This window comes from Ursus arctos, unplaced genomic scaffold (assembly GCF_023065955.2).
Source record: "Ursus arctos isolate Adak ecotype North America unplaced genomic scaffold, UrsArc2.0 scaffold_5, whole genome shotgun sequence".
Classification (NCBI taxonomy): domain Eukaryota; kingdom Metazoa; phylum Chordata; class Mammalia; order Carnivora; family Ursidae; genus Ursus; species Ursus arctos.
In genome coordinates, this window is record NW_026623067.1 from 86,535,897 (window position 1) to 86,559,581 (window position 23,685).

At 35.7% G+C, this 23,685-nt stretch overlaps 1 protein-coding gene across 3 annotated transcripts in view; it reads right to left on the reverse strand.

Annotated features, from left to right (window-relative positions):
* FBXL17 (F-box and leucine rich repeat protein 17) overlaps positions 1-23,685 on the reverse strand; it is a 484,901-nt gene that overhangs the window by 456,837 nt on the left and 4,379 nt on the right. For all 3 annotated transcript variants that reach the window (XM_026498490.4, XM_026498489.4, XM_048221019.2), the window contains exons 2-3: positions 7,993-8,115; positions 4,575-4,832 (exon numbers count right to left, since the gene is read on the reverse strand). In XM_026498490.4, the coding sequence (XP_026354275.2) occupies positions 4,575-4,832; positions 7,993-8,115 (381 nt within the window). The remainder of the gene's footprint in view (positions 1-4,574; positions 4,833-7,992; positions 8,116-23,685) is intronic.

Below are 23,685 nucleotides of genomic sequence, written 5' to 3' on the forward strand. Positions count from 1 at the left end.
ACTAAGTCCAATGTCTGGACTTCCTCAAGAATAGTTTTTATGAATTTTTTTCCTTTGAGTGAGCCATTCTTTCCTGTTTCTTTGCATAATCTTGTGCTTTTTTTGTGGTTGAAACCTAGACATTCAAATATTATAGTGTATTATAACATGGTAACTTGAAAAATCAGATTCTCACCCTTCCCTTTCTATAATTTTTGAAGGTCTAGCTTGTGTTCAGCCAGTGTTTTGACTGATATTTCCTTGAACACAAAGAGCTTAAAAACAACACAAAATGAAACAAAAAACAGACATTTCTCCTAGTCTTTACAGACTGGTTCTGTGCTTGGGTATTCCTTTAATACTTAGCAATGCCATTTACAACTCTGCCTTGGCCTTCACTTCCTGCAACAAGCCTAGAGATGAGCCAGGGAAAGTTTAAGGGTTTCTCAAATATCTCCTGAGCATGATCCTGGCTTGGGCATGCACATGGCTTTCTAAATTCCCCTGTATACGCTGGTACTTTGACCACTCTAATTTCCCAAAGAAATTCTCTCCCTGGCTTTTCTTCTCAGGCCTAAGGCATGACTCAGCCATAATCTTTTGCCCCAAGCATCTGCAAGTTTTCATTTGCCTTACAACGTTTCAATCAATGCCCACTGCTTCTCGAGCCTCAATTAGGTGAAACAGATAGAGGCACCTTGCATCAGTCCTTCAAGGAACTCCCAGTCAGGTTAGAATAGGCAAAGATGATGATTTTTTATAAACTCTGCTTTGCTCCCTCTGGAACCAGGCTGCTATCTTCACGACTGTTGCCAAGCTGGAGAAAGTGGGGGACACAAGTAAAAATGCTACAAAGCTTTCCTACCATTTTTTAACTGTTTTTTTCTTGGTTCAACATTTGTTTAGTTGCTGAAAAGCACAGATGTTTTTTCAGAGTTCTGGCAAAGTTGGTTCTAACAGTCTCTGCTTGTTTTTGGATGTTTCTGTTAAGGAATAAGATTTTGGAACTGCCTACTCTGATATTTTGCTAATGTCACTCTAAATATTTAAAGACCTAAAAACTCATTATAAAGCAAGACTGAAGTTTATTAATGCAACATTTATTATTTGGGTGCCATTTTAATCTGAGGAGATGCCTATAGTGACTATTTCCAAATTTCTACAGAAATTCATGAATTGTACTGAGATATTAAATGGCTAAAACGAAATACAAGCAGTCACATAAAATATTAACTTAATCGATACAAACTCTTAGATTTCTTTGAATACTGTGGTTATCACTATCTCTTGTTTGCTAGCAAGTGTTAGATGGCAGTGAAATACTAGAAAAACTCAAAGAGCTTAATATTCTTAATTCTTAGTGCTTCCCACTTCCAAACATATGATTGTAGTTCTAAAGGATGTATATGACAGAAATTACATTCCACTGGTAAAATTACTTAAGAGTTATTTTTATGGAAATAAAAATATCAAGATTTCAAGGTGGTATTTCACGAAGAACATATTGTTCAGTCAAAATCAGTCTGATATTTAGGTATTTCACCTAAGTTTGAGAAACATTGTTAAGTAGAATGCAATACTTTAAATATTAAAATTTAGATCCATTAGAACTCTAAACTAAAATTTAGATCCATTAGAAGTACTTTATGTAACTACTTTTATAAACATATAGAACTCAAAAATACATTTCATGTATTTACTAAAGTCTATTAAAATTATAGTTGTTATGATGGAAATATAAGACATTATCATGAATATAAGTATACCTTTCTAAAACATTTGTCAGCTTTTACTAACAGAAGATGGAAAAAAACTCCAAAACCCTGCAACTTCAACTACAGGATCAACCATTCAATCAAATGCTATGTTTGACTAAAAACGAAGAAATAATCCCAGGAAAATCCATCAACCATGAACAGTTCCATTCTAGGTCTTGTGAAACTTCAGATAATATTTCTAAATTGTTAGTTCACTAACACTATAGATACTCCACAGCACACCTCATCAAATGTCAATGGGACATGAAATAAATTTACTGAGTGGGTCAAGGCCAACCTTTATGCAACATAAAAGTACAGAACAGAAAATATTAATGTGTACTGCATATAATGCTATGCATTGCTTCACAAAACTTTTATGTATATATGAAAGCTATTCTCATTCTACTATACCACGGCACTATTCCATCAGAAAAAAGAAGCTAAAATAGGACACACCCTGCTACAGTACATAGTACATTGAGCACAGGAAAGTATTTAGTATAGGAGAGTAGACATAGGAAAGTATACTGCAATGAGGTTCCTATATAATGACTTACCATAATTTAATTACTTAAGAAAGTTACTTATAGATGAAAAAGATTGTTTCACTACTTTTATCAGATTATTACCTCATATATAACTAATTCATAGCTCAGAAACCATGGAAACCTGAAGCAAACATCTAATTTATGATAAATTACTGGGTTTCAAAATACCTTACATTCTGGGTAAGATTTAACATAACTTCAAAGTTGTAAAGACAGATAAATTCATGACACTTGACTGGCATATTTAAGTCTAGCTCCTTAAAAGACTTTTTATTTTCCCTCTACTTCAACCATAACTATGGATCTTATTCTTTTGGAAACACCCTTAACAGTCTGCTCAACTAGTACCTATTCATATTATATCATATTTAAATATACAACCGATTTAGTCAATTTCTTAATAAATACACAGACCTTTAATAATGTTTCATTGTGAAGTATAATTTGCTGGACATTTCTATCACAAAAAAAATCATACATGTTGATAAAATTTATAACTTCCCCATTAAAGATTATTTTGTTCTAACACATTTAAGAACTTCATATTGCAGGGCACCTGTGTGGCTCAGTCAGTTAAGTGTCTGTCTTAAGCTCAGGTCATGATCTCAGGGTCCTGGGATCAAGCCCCACGTCAGACTCCCTGCTCAGCAGGGAATCTGCTTCTCCCTCTCCTTCTCTCTCCCACCCTCCCCCCTGCTCATGCTCACTCTCTCTCTCTCAAATAAATTTAAAAAATCTTTAAGAAAAAAAAAAAGAACTTCATGCTGCTAGTAAGTAATCCTATATATAACAGAAATGGATCAGGACAAATATTAAAACAAGTAACACCGCTATTACAAAATTTCCCTTTGCAGACAAAACAGGTTCCCATATACATTTTAGCATTCTTAATATATGAATTGGACTGACACAGAACAGAATATTCTCCAATTTTGTCTAATACTGAGCTTCCAATTAATTCATATGTAGTGTTTCAATTCAGGGCTCTTCAATTTATTTCTAAGTTCATCTCAGATCAGATTTAAACCTAGGCCTTTACTAATACTCTGCTTTTATTGGTAAATGTCAGAACTGCAACCCAATTCTGAATTTAAACATTAATCCTGACAAAGTTCTTGAAAGAAATTATTAATTTTCTTCCAAAAATGTTGCCAAAGGAATGGTAAGTAAAATGGCAAACGTACATGGCCTCTGCCCTCACAGAGCAGGCCCCTTTATTCAAGGTCTTTTAGAGTAGGTCTTTAGTCTACTGGAGTGGAATAGTGGAAAGATGGAAGAGATTTTGAAGAATCCAGGCTTTAAATCCCAACTCCATCTTTCGCTAAACGTTAGGCAAGTTAATCTCTCTAAGCCTTAATTTCTTCCTTTACAAAATGAGTTTAATACCAACTATTTCACAAAGTTATTTCAAGGATTAAATGTTAAAATACAGTAAGTGCCTCGTACAATAGTGGGAACATTACTAAATATTCACAAATTCAAGGCCTGGTACATGGAATCCATTCAATATTCACCGAATGAATAATCTACTCTGAGACAAGAAATCTTTAACGCCATTTCCAAAGGAAGTACATCAAAGAAAAAATACATATAATAGTATTTTTAATACAATTATTGTTCTAAATATAGATAATTACCACCTTTTACTTCATTTTATACTCTTTAATTTGGACTTCTGTTTATGCTTTAAAACATATATTTTAAAGCCCATAAGCATATCATCTAGTAACACAAAAGGGGAATTTAAAGTTAATTTTTAAAATCTCATGCTGACCCAAACTGCACACTACTGGTTCCTAAAGCAAAATTTGGTATAAAGTTTAAGTAACAAAAGAATAAATTAATAAATGGCTTGTCACGGAAATTCAGGCACTCACTACAAAACACAACAAAGTTAACTTATCAATTATAACCATGACACTCTAGTTCACTAAAATGAATATTCATGGGTACAAAAAAAAAGATGGCTTATTTTAGTCTCTGCACGTTTTTTTTAATAATTATATTATGTTAGTCACCATACAGTACATCCCTGGTTTTTTATGTAAAGTTCGATGATTCATTAGTTGTGTATAACACCCAGTGCACCATGCAATACGTGCCCTCCTTACTATCCATCACCGGCCTATCCCAGTCCCTCACCCCCTCCCCTCTGTAGCCCACAGTTTGTTTCTCAGAGTCCATAGTCAGCACATTATTTTTAACATAATAATCTTTTAAAGTGTAGCTTCAAGCAAACATTTTGAGTTAATCAGAGTAAAATCATTTTATAGATGCTAAAATTTACCTGTTTGAGTCCTTCATCAGTAAGTTTGTCCTGGTTGCCTACATGAACTTTCTGAAGTAAAGGACAGTGAGAGGCAACCGCAATAATAGAAGTGTCAGAAAGCTGTTTACACCTGTAGGCTGTATACCTAAGAAGTCCAGGACACTTAAATGCTAGAACACATACGCCAGTATCAGACATACTGCGACAATCAGAAATGTTGATTTCAATTATATTCTGACTTCTTGATGCAATTTTTTCCAATAATTCATCAGTGACCTATGAGGAAAAAAAAGCAATAAATTTAAACTTTCACTATAAGAAACTTACTTTCCATTCTTTTATTAAATTTTCCTTTATAAATAATATAATAGCAAAATCAAAAGAAAACCTTCTTATTTAATATTAAAGCATGACAAGAACTGTGGTATAATATAAAATGCATACTTGGTCCTTTTTCCAGTTCTTGGAACAGAGCTCCTAAAACTCTTGGAATTTCCTAATCAAGAGGAGTATCTTTTCTTATTCATAACAAGGTCCTTTTGACCACACAGGAGTTTATACTAATGAAATAACTTAAGTTGAGGCTCCCCGATAGCTTCAGGATGGGGTATGGTCACCAGAAAGACCAAACACCATGTGATTAGAGGGTGGTAACTTTCAGCCCCAAACCCTGATTTCCTAGGGGAGCTAGAGATTGTGTTATAAAAACTCTTAAACGTTGAGATTTGAAGAGCTTCTGGGTTGGTGAACACCTTAACATACTGGGAGGCTGATATGTCCACAGACTGAATTGAAGCATCACACCTTCCCGCCCTCCCTCCCCAACTTATCTTGTCCTATGCATCTTTTCCATCTGGCCAGTCCTGAGTTATATCCTTTAGAATAAACAGTAAAGTAACAGTAAAGTATTTTCCTGAGTTCTGTAAGTCATTCCAGCAAATTATCAAACCTGAGGAAAGGGTTAAGGGAACTCCTGAATTAACAGCTGATCAATGAGAAGTACAGGTGACTCCTGGGGCTTGTGACTGGCCTATGAAGTGGAGACAGTCTTACGGGACTAAGCCAATAACCTGTGAGGCTTTGCACTAACCCCAGGAGTTAGTTTCAGTATTAAACTGAATTGTGGACACCCAGGTGTTACCAGAGAATTTGTTATAATGAAAAAAACTCCACACATTTGGTGTCAGAAGTGCTGTCAAAAAACACCAAGTAAGAATATATGTGTCAGTTTTCATTAAAAGCCTAAAGATCTATCCTTATTAGGAAAGTTACTTTAACTTTTAAACTCACCAAAAATTCCCTATAAACAAACCTGTTTTGAGATTTTAAATGTTTTGCTCTCTATTTTTAGCCAAGCAAACAGTGTGTATCAGTCATCATGCTATATGAATCGTAACTTATTATACCTAATCAAATTAAATGATACCTACCACAAAATATAAATAAATTTTGTTTTACTACTTTTTTCAGAATACTACCTTATAATTAAAAGCCTAGAAAATATATCATTTTGTTTATCACACACCAAAGATTACATACAAATGTCCATATCAAATAGCTCTTATCAGAAAACTCAAAGGTAACCTTAAAATTCATGTGGTTAAAAATTCACATGGCCATCTGAATTTTAAACATAATTTTTAAAAAATCAGCCTCTACATATTCCCTACCCAATCATGGAATGAATAAATCAGGTACAGCATAGGGAAAACAGCCAATGGTATGGCGATAGCACTGTATGGTGATAAGCGCAGCAGAACAAAATTGTCAAAGCACTCTGTTGTACACCTGAAACTAACATAACACTGTGCGTCAGGTAAATTTCAACAAAAAAATAAATATTATTCAAGTACCTTGAGTACAAATAATGGTGAAAGAAAATGCACATGATGAAATTTAGAACAGAAGAAGGAAAGAACTGGAGTGTTCAGGAGCACTAAGAGTAAGAGCCAAGGTTGCAACTAATCTTTATGCTTATTGGAAAAAGCAAAAAAATGCAGAAAGTTGCCTTCAAAACTAAAACTCTGACATACCTCTCCTTTTATTTATTTATTTTTTCATCTCCAGACCTAACTACCAGTAAGGGTGAAAAGCTATTCTTAGCCTCAGTTTATAACAAATAGCTCAGATATCCAAGACTAATGAAGTAAAGAGCCAATGTATTATTTCACATTACTTCTTTCTACTCTACCAGGCACAACTAACTAAATACTCACCATTTTCCTAGACACAAATTTCATGGACCCAGGCAGGAAAATGACTAATTCTGTAATTATTTCAACCTCTAACCAATGATGCAGAAAAACAAAAAGGAAACTTACATACAAATGCTCAGGAATTTCCTTATTTTGTTTAAAGTGTATAAGGTACACACACACACACACACACACACACACCATATAAACTACCAGTGGTGTGCTGAACTTGACTTGTACGAACTTACAACACCCTGCAACCAGTGACATCCCTGCATTCAGTGATATCACATTGGTAGCCTGAAATTGACCATGGTGGGAGCATTTGCACCACAAAAAAACTAGCAAATACTATAATACACAGCTTTCTATTTGTTTCTGAAAGCTAGTTGTTCAGCATGTACCAGCACACCACCACCTAAAAATCTCATGGAAGGATCAGGGCAGGATCAGTACTCTAATAAAATCCTATTCTTATTGGCTATTTTTATGTATTTCCAATGCCAAGTACTAACAACCAAGTCAAAAAGAAGAATCCAACAAGTCCAACAAATTGTTTGCAATGAACACTACTAACTCTATCTTTTTTCCTAATTTATGCCACCATATAAACACACTAGGCAGCCAGGCAATAGGAAAGACAGGAAAATTAAAATAGTTATCTTAGCCCATTTGCTTCTATTTCTTCAACTGTAACAAATGCATAAGAATATTTACGCTATTCACCTATAACAATACTATAAGAATACTATTAATAGTGTAATAATAATATATTAAAAGGAATAATAATAGTATCGACTCATGACATTGTTAGAAGATCAAATGCTTTAGTATGTATAAAGCCCGTACGACAGTACATGACATATCCACAGTACTATATAAACATTTGCCATTGTTTTCTACTATTAAACTAATATTCATGATATAACCCCCCCTAAAAAAGGCGAAAAGTTTAATAACTTTCTTGGAAGGTAACGAAAAAAGGGCGAAGATAAAGAGGACTTAGACAAAGAGGATTAAGAAGAAACCCAAAATTACCCATCCATATTAAAAAAAAAAATCTCCCTCACCACAAGAACCTAGCTTTAACATAATTCACAAAAAAAAATTACTAAAGCGTGGAATTATAGTCACTTGATCTATCTTGAAAACTACAACATGAAAGAAGTGATTTCTGAAGAAGAATAAAGATATTTTTTGAGTAGGTCAAAGTGAGTGCTTCTTAGAATTAAATTCCATACCTGCTGACGACTACTAAGATCCAGCTGCTTCCAAAACTGGAAATCTAAACAAAGGTCACGCCAGTACTTGCAAACCAATGATGCAGAAAGGCAACGCTCATCCAGGGATAAATTGGAAAATATCTGTAAATAAAAAAGGAACCATATAATATGCGCTTATCACTTTAAAGGCACAGGAAAAGGTTCTTATTAGTTTGAAAAAATTAACTTTTAAAACAGAAAACCATCTTGAATACAAGGGTCATTATTAGAAAAGTCATTGTTAAGGAATACCCAAAAGAGGAAGTACAGTATGAGAGCTAAGAACATGTACTAATATCACCTTTCATGTAAAAAGATGCAGTGGGGAAGCAGAGTTCCGGAACAGAGAGAGAGAGAGAGTTTGCCAATATTAAAAAAAAAAAAAAAAAAATGATGGGAAGGAGAAGCCAAAAACTAATAAAAAAGGTTACCTTTAGGGGAAGGGAGAAGAGAGTAGGAAGGGGAAAAGGATGAAAGTGAGACAACTTTAAAGGTATGCAGTTTTACAGTTTTGACCTCGGAACCTGGTAAACCTTTATATAATTTTTTAAAAGAATAATGAAAATAAATCATAAGAAAGACATTTTACCTTATGGTATTTTTTCCAGAAATTCATGGCCCTGATCAAATCCTGAGAAAAATATCATATATGCTAACTATGGGACATCCTACAAAATACCTGATAAGAACTCCTCAAAAAAATTTGAGGTCAGAGAAACAAGGAAAGACTAAGAAACTATCACAGATGAGAGGAGAATACAAAGAAATGACAACTAATGCAATCCTGAATTGGAAAAAGAACATCAACAGAAAAACTACACTGATGCTGATTTCACAGTTTTGGTAAATGTACCATGGTAATGCAAGATCATCAAATTAGGGAAAACTGAAAATAGTTGAGGAATATATGGGAACACTACTATATCTGCAGCTTTTCTAAGATTACTCTAAAATAAAACGCTTATTTTTAAAGGAGTTTTAAAAAGTTAAAATCACAAAAAGATGGCTAGGGTAACGGTTAGGACCAATACAGAATTTTTACAATTAAAATATGTATCAACAAATACAATGTATGGACCATACTGAAATCCTGAACTGAACTGACTATAAGAAGATTCTTCTGAGACAATCAAATAAAACTGAACACAAAATAGTTATTAGATGATTTAAAGAAAATTAGTCTTCACTTTTTAGGTTTTGATTATATAGTGGTTATATTCATACTATAGTTATGTTTTAAAAGCTACTATGCATTTTAGATACATACTTTAGTATTTATAACTAAAATGATATCTATAATTTGCTTTCAGATCCTTTATCAAAAACAAAATTGGTGAAAGAAACAAGAAAGGCAGAATACTGAAAAATATTAAAACTGGTTGAATGATACATGGCAGGGGGCAGGTTCATTATAATATTGTCTACTTTGGTCTGTATATGAAAATTTCCATAATACTAAGTGAAAATTTTAACAAGAACATGTGTTCTAACACTAAACTGTCGTATGCTAGGTTTAAATCATGGCTTCACCATTTATTATCTATGCAACCTTGTACAAATTACCTAACCTCTCTGTACCTCAATTTCCTTATCTTTATTTTTTTTAAGATCTTATTTATTTGATAGAGAGAGGGTGAGCAAGCGAGCATGAGTGGGGAAAGGGGCGAAGGGAGAGGGAGAAGCAGACTCCCCGCTGAGCAGGCAGTCAGACACGGGACTTGACCCCAGGACCCTGAGATCATGACCTGAGCTGAAGGCAGACGCTTACCCAACTCAGCCACCCAGACACCGGATTTCCTTATCTTTAAAATGGGGATAATATAGTACTGACCTGACAGAGTTACTGTGAAGACCAAACAAGTACAGATAAAGTTTTGGGAACAAGGTCTGGAACAGAGTAAGTAGTATATAAATGATTCCTATCACAACTGTGACCTAAAATGGTAAACCTCCATGCAGCCAAAAGTTTTGGACACCTAAGATAAAATCTCTACTATGCTTAAATCCTGAACCTGGAGAAAATAACTGCCTCCTCTTCACAACCATCATTTCTCTTCCAAGGGTCTAGTGATAAATAAAAAATACATTTAAGAATCACCAGCAAAGATGAAGTTAAGCCCACTATAAAGCCTCTCACTCTCGCTCATGACAACTAAAACCTCTGGACAACATACAAAAAGCAATTAACTCAGGACTCTAAAAGGTTAATAACAGATGGACTGGGGAGGTGAGCCAAAACTTAAAGGATGACTAATAAAAGTAATGCCTTTCCTGAGGTTTTATTCCTTTACTCTCTCATCATGCAACAGGATGGCCCCTGTGCAGAAATGTACATAGGGCACAACTAAAATAGAGAGAAAGCCAGAATGTGGACAGAATGTGAAATAGAGAATATGAGAAGAATCCTCATTTTGGATTTTCTTTTCTTTCCCTTTTCTTTTTCCTCTCTGCTGGCCAAGTCCCAAATACAGCCTCAGTCACAGAGCTGCAATGTGGCAGCTGTGGAGGCACCTAAAACCCTGAAAGTGAAACCATCTTTCTGGCCAGTAGAACCAGCAAAGAGAACTCTGTGGACCGAAGAGTGTGAAAGGAATCCTCACTACCTTTTTCTTAACATTTCACCATAAAAGTAGCCCCAGGGGCACCTGGGTGGCTCAGCTGGTTAGGCATCCGACTCTTGGTTTCAGCTGAGGTCATGATCTCGGGGTTGTGGGATCGAGCCCGCATAAGGCAACACCCTCAGCAGGGACTCTCCTCAGGATTCTCTCTCTCCCTCTCCACTGCCTCTCCCCCTACAAAATAAATTAATCTTAATAATAAAATAAAATAAAATAAAATAAAATAAAATAAAATAAAAGTAGCCCCAGTTATACAAACGTGACAGCGGCAGAGGTGGCTCTAACTCTGAAACCATCTTTCCAGCCAGACAACCAAGAAAAGGGGCCTCTAAGTGAAAGACTGTAAAAAAAGGATCAGAAAAGAAGACCCCTAACTCTGTGTATAAAGTGACAAAAATCCCAAGTCAACCACAAAGCTACACATGTACAGAAGAAACCCAAAACAGTACGGTAAAAACTGAGCCAAAACTGTAATCACAGGAAGGTAAGATAGAAATTTCAGTCTAAATATAACAACGCTGGGGCACCTGGGTGATTTAGTCGGTTAAATGTCTGCCTTCAGCTCAGGTCATAGAATCGAGCCCCATGTCAGGCTTCCTGCTCAGTGGGGATTCTGCTTCTCCCTTTTCTTCTGCCCCCCCCCCACCATTTGTGCACACTCTCACATGCTCTCTCTCAAATAAATAATATCTTTAAAAAATGTTTAAAAATAAACAAAACAATGCTGTTCCCTGACAAACCTGATGAAAGACATAAATCTAGACATTCATAAACTCAATGAACACCAATGAGATTAACTCAAAGACTTTACACCCAGACACATGATAATTAAATTGTCAGAAGACAGAGAACCCTGGAAGCAGCAAGAGAAAAGCAATTCATCATGTACAAACGATTCTCAATAAGGTTAACAACTGATTTCACATCAGAAACTATGTAAGCCAAAAGGCAATGAGATAACACATTTAAAGTGCTGAAAAAAGTACTCGATATCTGGCAAAACTATTCTTCAAAAATGATGGAGAAATTAAAATATTTCCAGATAAACAAAAACTGAGGGAGTGTGACACTAGTAGAGCTAACTGTAAGAGATGCTAGAGGGACCTCTTCAGGCTGAAATGAAACCACAGGAAGAAATAAAAACACCAATAAAGACAGGTATTTACATAGGTAAATGTAAAATTCAGAATTAATGTATTTTGGGCTTCTACGCCTTTTATTTTCTGTATTATTGAAAAGGCAACTGTATAAAATAATAATCATAAATCTATATGAATGGGCGCAAAGCACATAAAAGTCTGAGTTGTGACAATAACAACATAAATATAGGAACAAAGGTTTTATATACCATTGAAACTACATTGGTATTTGTAGTTTAAGTGTCTGACAATAAGCTTTTTTGATTGTAGTATGTCTAATATTAAGCTTTTAATTGCCATGATATTCACTTCAAAAAAAATTTATCTTGAATAAAGATATTGCCAGCTGTATGACACAGCTACTAAAAAAAACAACCACATAAGGAACTAGGCTACCACCACCCAGTAAGGTCTCTCTTTCAGAAAACCCCACGTAACCTAGATAACTGACTGCTTGAGTGACCCTGTTTCTCCCTTCTCATGCCCTAATTCCTGCTTTTCTGCTTTAAATTAGCCAATAGAGAGTAAACCTGCAAAACCCTAAACACTCCACCCTTGGACTCTAATAAAGGCAGAGCCCCCAGCACTGCTCGCTCATGCTCTCTCTCTCTCTACCTTCAACCTGGCTAGATGGTGCTTGGTGTGCTACATGTCATAAGAAGAACCAGAAGACCTGGCCCAGCTATAAATAGGGGTCGTGGTAGACGAAATGTCTGTGGAGCATGCCATAAGTAATATGTGCCTAGGCAAACACTACAGGCATTTCTGACAGGGGATACTACCAACAATAGGCTCAAGATCAACAGAATGGTATTAATTCAAACTAGACTGTTATAAATTATGATGTTAATTATAACCCCACAGCCAATATTAAGAAAGTAATTAAATACACACACACACACACACACACACACACTACAAGAAAAGAGAAGGGAATCAAAACAGTACACTAAAAATATCTAATACAAAAAGTAGCAATGGAGGAATTGATGAAGAAAAAGTGTAAGACAGAGAAAACAAATAAGAAAATGGCAGAAGTCTTTCCTTATCAGTATTTACATCAAATATAAAAACACTGAACTCTCCAATTTAGAAACAGAGAATGAAGGGATGGAACAAAAAGATGATCAAATTACATTGTGTCCAAGAGACTTACTTTAGATCCAAGGACACACATGGGTTAAAAGTAAAAGGATGGAAAAATGTATTCTGTTCAAATAATAACCAAAAAAGAACTGTAGTGTCCACACTAATGTCAGACAAAATAGACTTTAAAACAAAAATTGTTACAAGAGACCAAAAAATTACAGAATGATAAAAGGGTGAATCCACTAAAAAAGATGTAAGAATTATACATGTACCAATAGATTCATCCAAAATAGATGAATCAAAAACTGACAGAACTGAAGGGAAAAATAAACAGTTCTACAAAACTCAGAGACTTTAACACTCCACTTCAATAATGGATAAAACAACCAGACAGAAGATAAATGAGGAAACTGAAAATCTGAACACTTAAACCAATTAGGCCTAACAGATATTTTATACAACACTCCACCCAACAACAGAATATACATTCTTCCCAAGTGAACATGGATAAACTGTATGTTAGCCACAAACCAAGTCTCAATAAAAAGACTGAAATCATATAAAATATCTTCTCTGACCACAATGGAATGAAATTAGAAATCAGTAACAAAAGGAAATCTGGAAATGTATGGAAATTAAACCACACACTTGAAAACAATCAATTAGCAAGAAGAAATCAGAGGGAAAAATAAAAAATATTTTAAGATAAATGAAAACAAAAACACAATATCCCAAAATTTATGGAATATAGCTGTAAATAACTATATTAAAAAGAATAAAGATCTCAAACCAATAACTTAACCTTCTACCTTACAGATCTACACAAAGAAGAGGAAACTAAATACAGGCCAAGCAGAAGGAAGAAATTAAAAATCAGAGCAAATAAAAAATATAGATGAGAAAAATAATAGAAACAAGGAAAACAGAAGCTAAATCCTTGGAAAGATCAACAAAACTGACAAACCTTTACCAGACTAATAAGAGAGAACACTCAAGTTACTAAAATCATGAATGAAAATAGAGATATCACTGCCAACCTTACAGAAAAAGAATTCTAGAATACCATGCCAACTAAATAACCTAGATAAAATGAACAAATTCCTAGAAGAATACAAACTACAAAAGAACTGACTCAAGAAAAAACAGAAAATCTGAATAGAACTATAAGAAGTAAAGAGATTAAATCTGTAATTTAAAAACTTCCAATAAAGAAAAGCCAAGGAACAGAGGAAATAATTAGTGATACATTTGAAGAACTAGGACTAATCCTTAAATTCTTCCAAACTGCAGGATGAGGTAACACTTCCTAACTCATTCTATGAGGTTTACCCTGATACCAAAGGCAAACAAAGGCATCACGAGAAAACTACAGACCAATAATGTCCCTTATGAATACAGATGCAAAAATCTTCAACAAAATATTAGCAAACTGAATCCAGTACATATTAAAAGGATTATATACCACGGCCAAGTAGGATTTACCCCAGGAATGCAAAAGTGGTCCAAATGTAGAAATAAATCCATTTAACACACCATATTAATAAAATGAAGTTTTTTTGATACCAAATTTTTATTTTAGTACCTATGAATTCCACCCCCTCCTCCAGTAGATCAAGAAGGCAGATGCAATAGCATTTTTGATGGTTTCATTCCTTCTGGAATATACAAGTTTCCATCTGTTTCACTGCTTTTCAACCTAACATACATCTTTTACCACTTCTTATAGTGCAAATGAGTTGATGAACATTTTCTCAGGTTTTATTCATGACGTATAATCTTGTTTCTTTGTTTCTTTTTTTCCTAAGACAACTGTTGATTGTATACAGAATTCTGGGTTGACAGTTTGGTTTTTTGTGTTCTTTTTTTCCACTCATCACTATAAAAATGTTGGTTCAGTATTCTCTAAAATCCATTATCTTTGAAGCCGTGAACCATTTGAAATACAGTTCCATTTATACACAGCGCTATCTTCCTCTCAGTACTTTTAGATGTTATGAAAGTTTTTTTTTTTAATGGCCATCTCAATAGATGCAGAAAAACCACTGAACAAAATCCAATACCCTTTCTTGATAAAAATACTCAGAAAACTAGAAATAAAAGGAATCTTCCTTAACTTGATAGATGGCACATCTATTAAAAACACAAAGCTAACATTATACTTGATGGTGAAAGACAGAACATTTTCCCCCTGGGATGAGGAACAAGACAAGGATGTCTGCTCTCTCCATTGTACTAGAGATTCCAACCTGGGTGACTGTACAAGAAAAAGAAATGAAAGGCATCCAGGAAAGGAAGAATTAAAATGTTCTCTATTAACAGATATCATGATCTTATATATAAAAAAATCCTAAAGAACACAAAAAGAAATTTGAATAAGCAAAAATTTCCAGACATTAACAATGAAAAATTCAAAAATGGAAATTAAGAAAGCATTCCCATTTATAATAACACCAAGAAAATGAAATACTCTTTTTATAGATTACATTTCTTTGTACTGAGATTCACAATTTGTTGAGTCAGTGTCATCATATTTTTTGCTATAATTTGAATGTTTCCTTCTATTTTTTTAACATGTTTATAGTTTTATCTTTTAAGTTTAGTATCTGAGCCCACTCAGAGTTATTTTCTATTAACTACTTTCTTTTCTCTCAGTATAGGTCACATTTTTCTGTCTCTTGACGTGTCTCATAGCTTTCTGTTAAAAACTATGCATTTTAGGAGCAACTGGGTGGCTCAGTCAGTTAAGTGTCTGCCTTCAGCCCAGGTCACGATCTTGGGATCCTGGAATTGATCCCCGTGTCAGTCTCCCTGCTCAGTGGGGAGTCTGTTTCTCCCTCTCGCTCATGCTCTCTCTCTAATAAATAAATAAAATCTTTAAAAAAAAAACCTAGACATTTTAGGAGCACCTGGGCGGCTCAATCAGTTAAGCATCCGACTCTTGATTTCAGCTCAGGTCTTGATCTCAGGGTCATGAGCTCGAGCCCTGAGGTAGGCTCACAACCCTGAGATCAAGAGTCATATGCTCTACCAACTGAGCCAGCCAGCCACCGCCAGAATTTTTTTGACATTTTAATTTTCCTGGCCTTAAACTGTGGGACCTATGTCCCCTTCAAGGTTGATGTCTCTGCTCAGGTTTTAATACTCACATATTTTTTTACTCTGGCTTCCTAAGGAGATTACCCTATGTCTATATAGCTTAGTTTTCAGCTAGTTATCTCAAAGTCATACAAAGGCATGCTCACACATCTCAAACCTGTTCTTCAATCTGTGCATGGGATGGGAAGAGCACATTCAAGGCTTAGCCAATTCTCAAGTCTGCCTTGGTCCTTGCCTACTGCTAGACACTTCAGGTCTCCCTTGTACATGTGCATGGTTTCACAGTAAATGAAGGATATGTGGAGAGCTTATCCCTTTATGGTTTTCTCATTTCCAAGGTCTCCCTGTTAAATTCCCTGACCCATCCCATTTGGCACCAAAACCTAACACTTGCAAATATGTGAGTTTTCACAATTTGTATCCTATCAAGTTCATCACTTTAAGTTGACAAATACAGGTTTTTACTTGTTGCCACAAACTGACTTAGCCTCTGGCAGTAAGGCTGCTGGTTTCCCAAACTCTGGCTCTTGCCAAAGGAACTGGGGAATGCAAAAATGCTGTAGACATCAACCATTCTTAAAGCACTAGCCATTTTCCTAAGAATAAATGGTTCTCAAATTTTTTCTGCCTTCGTCAACTTCCAAAGCCCAAATAGTTGTAAGCAGTTTTGCCTAGTTTTACTTTATTTTTTGTGGTGAGGATTCACCAAACTCTTCCTGAAGCTATAGCTGGAAGTCCCTCTTTTGTGGTTATTTTTATGCTCATCCTCCTCATTTTATAAGATGAAAAAATAAACACTCAGGGAACACAGACCATTTGTTTAAGGTTAAAGAACTACGCGGTTTTAAAGGGCTAATCTGTCCCTTAACAATCAGAAGTTATGTAGAACATGGTCACTAGAACCAAGAAGCACTTGTTTAAAATATATCTAACTTTGGATTGTACTTTCTTTGAACATTAGTTTTCTCTTTTGTTAAAGTGAGATGATTGTTATAATCCACAGATGACTAAATCTAGGTGGATTTCCATGAGTTTTAGTTATCCAGCTGAAAGGAAATCTAGTAAGTGGGTGATGGGTAGATAAAACGGGTACCAGAAAAGATAGATAAAAATAAAACGGCAAAATATTAAGCTGATATTCCAATGCATATATAATAGATCTTTGCATACTGTTTATGGTAGGCAACCTGCACAATAGCCCCCAATGAACTCACCTCCTGATATTTATTTACACTTGTATAATCCTCTCCTGGAGTGTGAGCTGGATTTAATGACTAACTCACTTCTAATGAACAGAGTATGGCAAACTGATAGGATGTTACTTCTGGGATTAGGTTAAAAAACAACAACAACAACAACATGGTTTCCATTTTTGGGTGTTCTTGGATTTGTTGCTCTGGGAGGAGTGAGCTGCCATGCTGCTATTAGCCCTATGGAGAACCCACAGGACATGGCAAGGAACTTAAGCATGTAGCCAACAGCCAATGAGGACCTAAGGCCTGACAACAATTTCACAAGTTTGGAGGACAGGAATTCTTGAGCTCCAGTTCAGTAGCTCCAGTCAACACCCTGAATACAGCCTCTTAAGAGACCCTGAATCAAATGGGACCCATCTAAGTCTCAAAGGAATTATTACCCCACAGAATATATGAAATAATAAAATTTGTGGTTTTAAACTGCTAAGTGTTGGCTTAATTTGTTACATAAAAATAGATATCTAACACAATATTTAAATCCCTCTGCTTTTCTTTCTGTCATTAAAATGGCCTCTCGCCCAAATCTTAACTCCTGAGAAAGTAACTACTTGCCTCCAAACTATCTTCTTAACTCATTTAAGCAGCATTTGTGCACATGTACCTGGGTTTCTGTAAGAGACACTACAACTTGAGATGCAGTCACTGGCTTTAAGATTATATAGTCAAAGCCATTTCTGAATTATCTTTGGATAATTTGAGAGATTCAAGAGAAAGAGTATTTCAAAGGCTAAAGAAAGAGAATGTTGGTCTGTCAAGGACCGCACTGTAAGAACATTTTTGTTGAATAAAGAAAACCATAAAGGGGAAGAAGAACACTGAAAAAAACTGGGATATCACTTGCATCAAGCCAGGAAATTGCTTACTTTAACACACACCTGTTAGCAATAGTTTGAACATGAGAGAAATTCAAACTAAGTGGGTGCAGGTATTCTAAGGATGTCGAAGATCCAGGGATCTATCATTTTGTACCTTGTTGCTCTGCCATCACTGCCTTCAGCTACAGAGTGGAAGATGGCTTATTCTTACAACCCAGGCGGTCTAGCCCTGAAAAAGGGAAGAGGAAGCAAAGGGCAAGCAGCTGCTTTTATGGTATGACTAAGAAGTTGTACACATTACTTCCACTCATACTCTACTACCTAACATTTAGTCACAGAGCTGCACCAACCTACAAGAAAGGCTGAGAAACAGCCTTTAATTAGGTGATCATGTGCCAAGCTAGAGCATGGTAAATTCCATTACTAAAAAGAATATGAGGAGAATGGATACTGGGAAACAGCAGTGATTTCTAATCAGGACCTGGGTTGAAAATAAACTTAATATTCTTTATCTTTAGTGGCAGATCTGGAAAACACAACTAAAATATGAATTACCAGAAAAGGTACAAATGATATTACAGATATAATCTGAAATAATCACTACCAGCAACACGTGAATATTCCTGAGCCTTAAAAGATTCTATTTTTGAGCAGGGCATCAGTGTAAAATTTCAGAAGATAATTCAGACTAAAAAAACTTCCGGAGGGGCGCCTGGGTGGCTCAGTCATTAAGCGTCTGCCTTTGGCTCAGGGCGTGATCCCAGAGTCCTGGGATCGAGTCCCACATCAGGCTCATGTACTGGGAGCCTGCTTCTTCTTCTCATGCTCCCCCTGTCTGTGTTCCCTCTCTCATTGGCTGTCTCTCTCTCTCTGTCAAATAAATAAATAAAATCTTGAAAAAAAAAAAAAAAAACCTTCCGGAAAACACATTGTTGTTTAACACTTGGTCATATCTACCCCACAGAACCTCAGAGTGCTTCAAAATCAACAAAGCTAATACCCACATTTGGCCACCTAAATTTTGATAAGGAGATCTTATCTGCTATCAAATATTATTGTAAAAGTTTATGAGTAAGCAGATGGCATGCAAGTTATAGAAATAATACCTGAAAAGAAGTAAATCTGTGTAGCTATTTTATATTGATTCCTGTTGTGTCATGGACTATGCTAGGTGTCATGAGAGATACAGAGGTATTCAAGATAAAACACAATATTCTTAGGGCACCTGGGTGACTCAGTTGGTTAAGCGTCTGCCTTCAGCTCGGTCATGATCCCGGGGTCCTGGGATCAAGCCCCGTGTCAGGCTCCCTGCTCAGTGGGGAGCCTCCTTCTCCCTCTCCCTCTGGTCCCCCTGCTTGTGCTCTCTGTCTGTGTCAAATAAATAAATGAACTCTTAAAAGAAAAAAAAAAACCCACAATATTCTTGATTACATATTGTATGATGCCATTTATATGAAATTTCTAGAAAAGGCAAAACTATATAGGCAGAAAGCAAATCAGGGTTTGCCTGGGGCTAGGTGTGTGAGCAAAAATTGACTGCAAAGAGGCACAAGGAAACTATTTGAGGTGTTCTAAAACTGGATAATGATGGTTGTACAACCTAAACACTTATTAGAACTCAAACTGTAGGGGCGACTAAGCGGCTCAGTTGGTTAAGCATTTGCCTTTGGCCCAAGTCATGATCCCAGCATCTTGGCAATCGATTGAGCCCCACGTTGGGCTCCCCACTCAGTGAGGAGTCTGCTTCTCCCTCTGACCCTCCCCCTGCTCGTGTGCCCTCTCTCTCTCTCTCAAATAAATAAATAAAAATCTTAAAAAAAAAACCAAAAACCTCAAACTGTAATACTTAAAATGAGTAAATTAAATATCAATATAGCTGTTTTTTTAAAAAAACATTCACAAGCTCTACATTTCTATCATTCTATCATTTTTCTTCCCAGAATCTTTGAACTCCTGAGAAAACATACATGCACATATACAAACATAACATGTTATAATAAATTACTAAGCAGATACTATCCTTTAGATTCAGATAGATTCCCTCTTTGCAATCTTCTCAGAATTAACTATTACAACCAAGTTCAACTTTTCTGCCCTTTTCAATTTTTTTCCATGTATATCATACCTTGCCTCTTAAATATTCTACTTATACTACCTGCCAAGAGCTTGAAAGCAACATTTACTAAATAGTCTCTTGAATAAAGCACCACTTAGAAAAACAGGCACAAAACATATTTCTGGTACTTTTCTAACCACACAGCCACAGGCAAGTCACAGACTCTAAAACTATTTCCTAATCTATAATTTAAAATAATTTCTCACAATTTAATTATTAAAATTTAAAGCACAGCAAACTTATAAAATCTAAACTATTACTACAGAGTGCTACTCTACAGTAGAGTATTATGAAATGTACACAAGATTAAGTTTTATTCTGAAGCCAGTCACAGAATTCAACAACACAAAACTTTTTAAGTATTTTGGGAGGAGATACTATGAAACAATGTGTCCTTCTGACATATATCCCTTATTCTTTGAGCACTACCTTATGCTCTAGGACAAAATATTCTAGGCTCATCCTGTACTTCCCTGGTACCAGCTCTGTAATCAGCAATTTCTCCTAAAACACTGATTCATTTTAGCAGAGAATGGTTTTTAGAAGCTAAGATCTGGATGCTAAGTGCACACAGTGTTATTGGGCATTGCTTCTCTAAGGTCCTCTCAAGTGGACAGAGCTAGGAAATATATGTATGTATGTATGTATGTAACCAATCACCCATCACCACTCTAGCTTCCTCCTCCACGTAGATGCTCTTAGCACACCACTTGGCTCCCAACTTGGGCAAGACTCTTGACAAACATAATATGACATTCAGCCAAAATTAAGCAACTTTTTAGGAAACTATTATGCTAATATTAAATGCTTTCATATATGCCTTCACTTATCTTTTTATATTCCCTATCATATATACAACTTGGTATCCCAAAGCTGGCAAAAACAAAAACAAAACAAAGGCTCAGGGTTATTCTCTTGACAGCTACTCATTACAAGGCATCAAAATTTATAGACCTCTCAAGATAAGAAGAAAACAAATCTCACCTTTTGTGGCCTAAGTTAATCAAGATTACTCGGCATTCTTCAACAAAGAAAAATCTTGAACGTGACTTCCTAACAACATTCCGTTTCAGAGTTGACTAAACTCATCCCTACAACCGCAGAGATACACATTCTAGAGGTTATCTGGTACTGGAGTAGTAAGTGAAGCATTCATGAAATGCTACATATAACTTAGTTGCTCTTACCCACCAGTAATCTACATTCAAAGCTTTAAAAAGCAGTATTACTTTTTTCTTTGCCTACCATTTCCATTGCTTTCGTCCTTATTTTCATATCTAAGAAACAAAAACAAGGGGCGCCTGGAGGGCACAGCTGTTAAGCGTCTGCCTTCCGCTCAGGGCGTGATCCCAGCATTATGGGATCGAGCCCCATATCAGGCTCCTCCGCTAGGAGCCTGCTTCTTCCTCTTCCACTCCCCCTGCTTGTGTTCCCTCTCTTGCTGGCTGTCTCTATCTCTGTCAAATAAATAAATAAAATCTTTAAAAATAAATAAATAAATAATAAAAACAAAACAAAAAAACAGATCAAGTACATAAGCCTTCCCCAAAGCACATTTCTCTTGTAAAATTCTTTCTTGATGACTAAAGCAATCTGTTAGCAACAGAGCTGTAAAAATCAAGATTTAATACCTACTAACACATTATCAGGGGTACACCCATGGTGCAGCAGATTTCTAACTATGTTGATAGATTCTGGATCTCTCACCAGGTTTCCTTTGGAAAGAAACAGGTCTGCTGACAGAGAGCAAGGTGTCTAAACATAAAGCACACAAAGTCTCTAAATATTAAATACAGATCTCAAAATACCAGTTACTCAAATAGTAACACTTAAAGAAAAGTATTCCACTTCTATCATTTGGTAAAACTGTTGCATAGTGGCTCCACAATATAAAAATTTAATTGTGATATCACAAGGCAGGATTGCTTTAAGTTATAAAGGCAACAGGTATCAAAGACTGAAGCTACCTTAGTTGATCCAAAGCAATCCATAAACCAAAGATCAACTGTAACAGGTTTAAGTCCTTCAGAAAATACTATTCCCACAGATGACCTTTGAAGAGACATTCCCTACTTCTCAGATTTCTTATATTTAAAGACCACAATTCAACCCTACAGACCCAATTATAAAATTAGCCTCTGACTCATAATAGCTTAGAAGTTGTCTGCTGTAAGCTCCTCCCTGCCACCCCCAATTCAGGAATCTCTTTCATAAAATCTCTGAAAGAAGATTGCTGAGACCCTTTTTCATAATACATTGAAAAGATTTCTAGGCCTGCAAACATTGAGAGGGGTTCCAGTCCAGGGTCTGCCTTTCACTATCCAAAATGTCTTGGGATAAGCCATTTCACTTCTCCAGGCCTGTTTTTTCATGCAAAAGAAGTGGAGAGTAACCAGATCTCAAAGGTCTCTTTCTGTTCTGAAGTTAAATTATGATCTCCAGTGAAGCTCACTATTTCAAGAAAGAATTCAGTTCTTGCTGTTAGAAAGGATTTTCTAAATTTCCAAATGTACACATCCTTCAACTCTAAAATTCCACCTTCTTGGGGCGCCTGGGTGGCACAGCGGTTAACTGTCTGCCTTCGGCTCAGGGCGTGATCCCGGCGTTATGGGATCGAGCCCCACATCAGGCTCCTCCGCTATGAGCCTGCTTCTTCCTCTCCCACTCCCCCTGCTTGTGTTCCCTCTCTCGCTGGCTGTCTCTATCTCTGTTAAATAAATAAATAAAATCTTCAGTAAATAAATAAATAAATAAATAAATAAATAAATAAATAAATAAATAAAATTCCACCTTCTTGAAATCTACCCTAAAAAAAAAAAATGACTATATATGCACAAAAAACATCTATTAGCACTCTTGGTAGCAGCAATAAGTTGGAACCATTCAATAATAGAAAAATACAGTATGGTATGACACTATGGAATACTATGCAGCAGTTAAAAAGAATAAGGCTAAGTCAGTAGAGCATGCAGATGTTGATCTCAGTGTTGTGAGTTCAAGCCCCCAGGTTGGCTATAGAGATTACTTAAATAAATAATCTTTTACAAAAAAAAAAAAAAGTGTGAAGGAAACAATGTACACTACTTACTAATAAGGAAAGACTTCCAAACCATACTATTAACAAAAAAATCACAACATGTACATTTTGGTGCCATTTATGAAAAAAGGCTATGAAGGTTTACGCAGGTCTTTCTACAATGACAGAAATGTTCTGGATCTGCACAGTCCAGTATGGTAGCAGCCAATCACACGTGACTACTAATCCCTGAAATGTGGCTACTGTGACTGAGAAACTGAATTTTAAATTTGATTTAATTTTAACTACTTTAAGCTACTGTACTCTACAGAGCAGGTCTAGAAGAACAATCTAAACTGGTAACAGTGGTTAGTTACCTCTAGAGAGGAAACTAAAGGAGAAGGTAGGGATGAATCTAGGCAAACTTTGCCCTACCTGCATTATTTTAATGTTTTAAGGCAAGTTACGTAAACATAAAATTTAAAAAGATAATCTTTTTGATATTGAACCAAAAATCTGCCCTATGA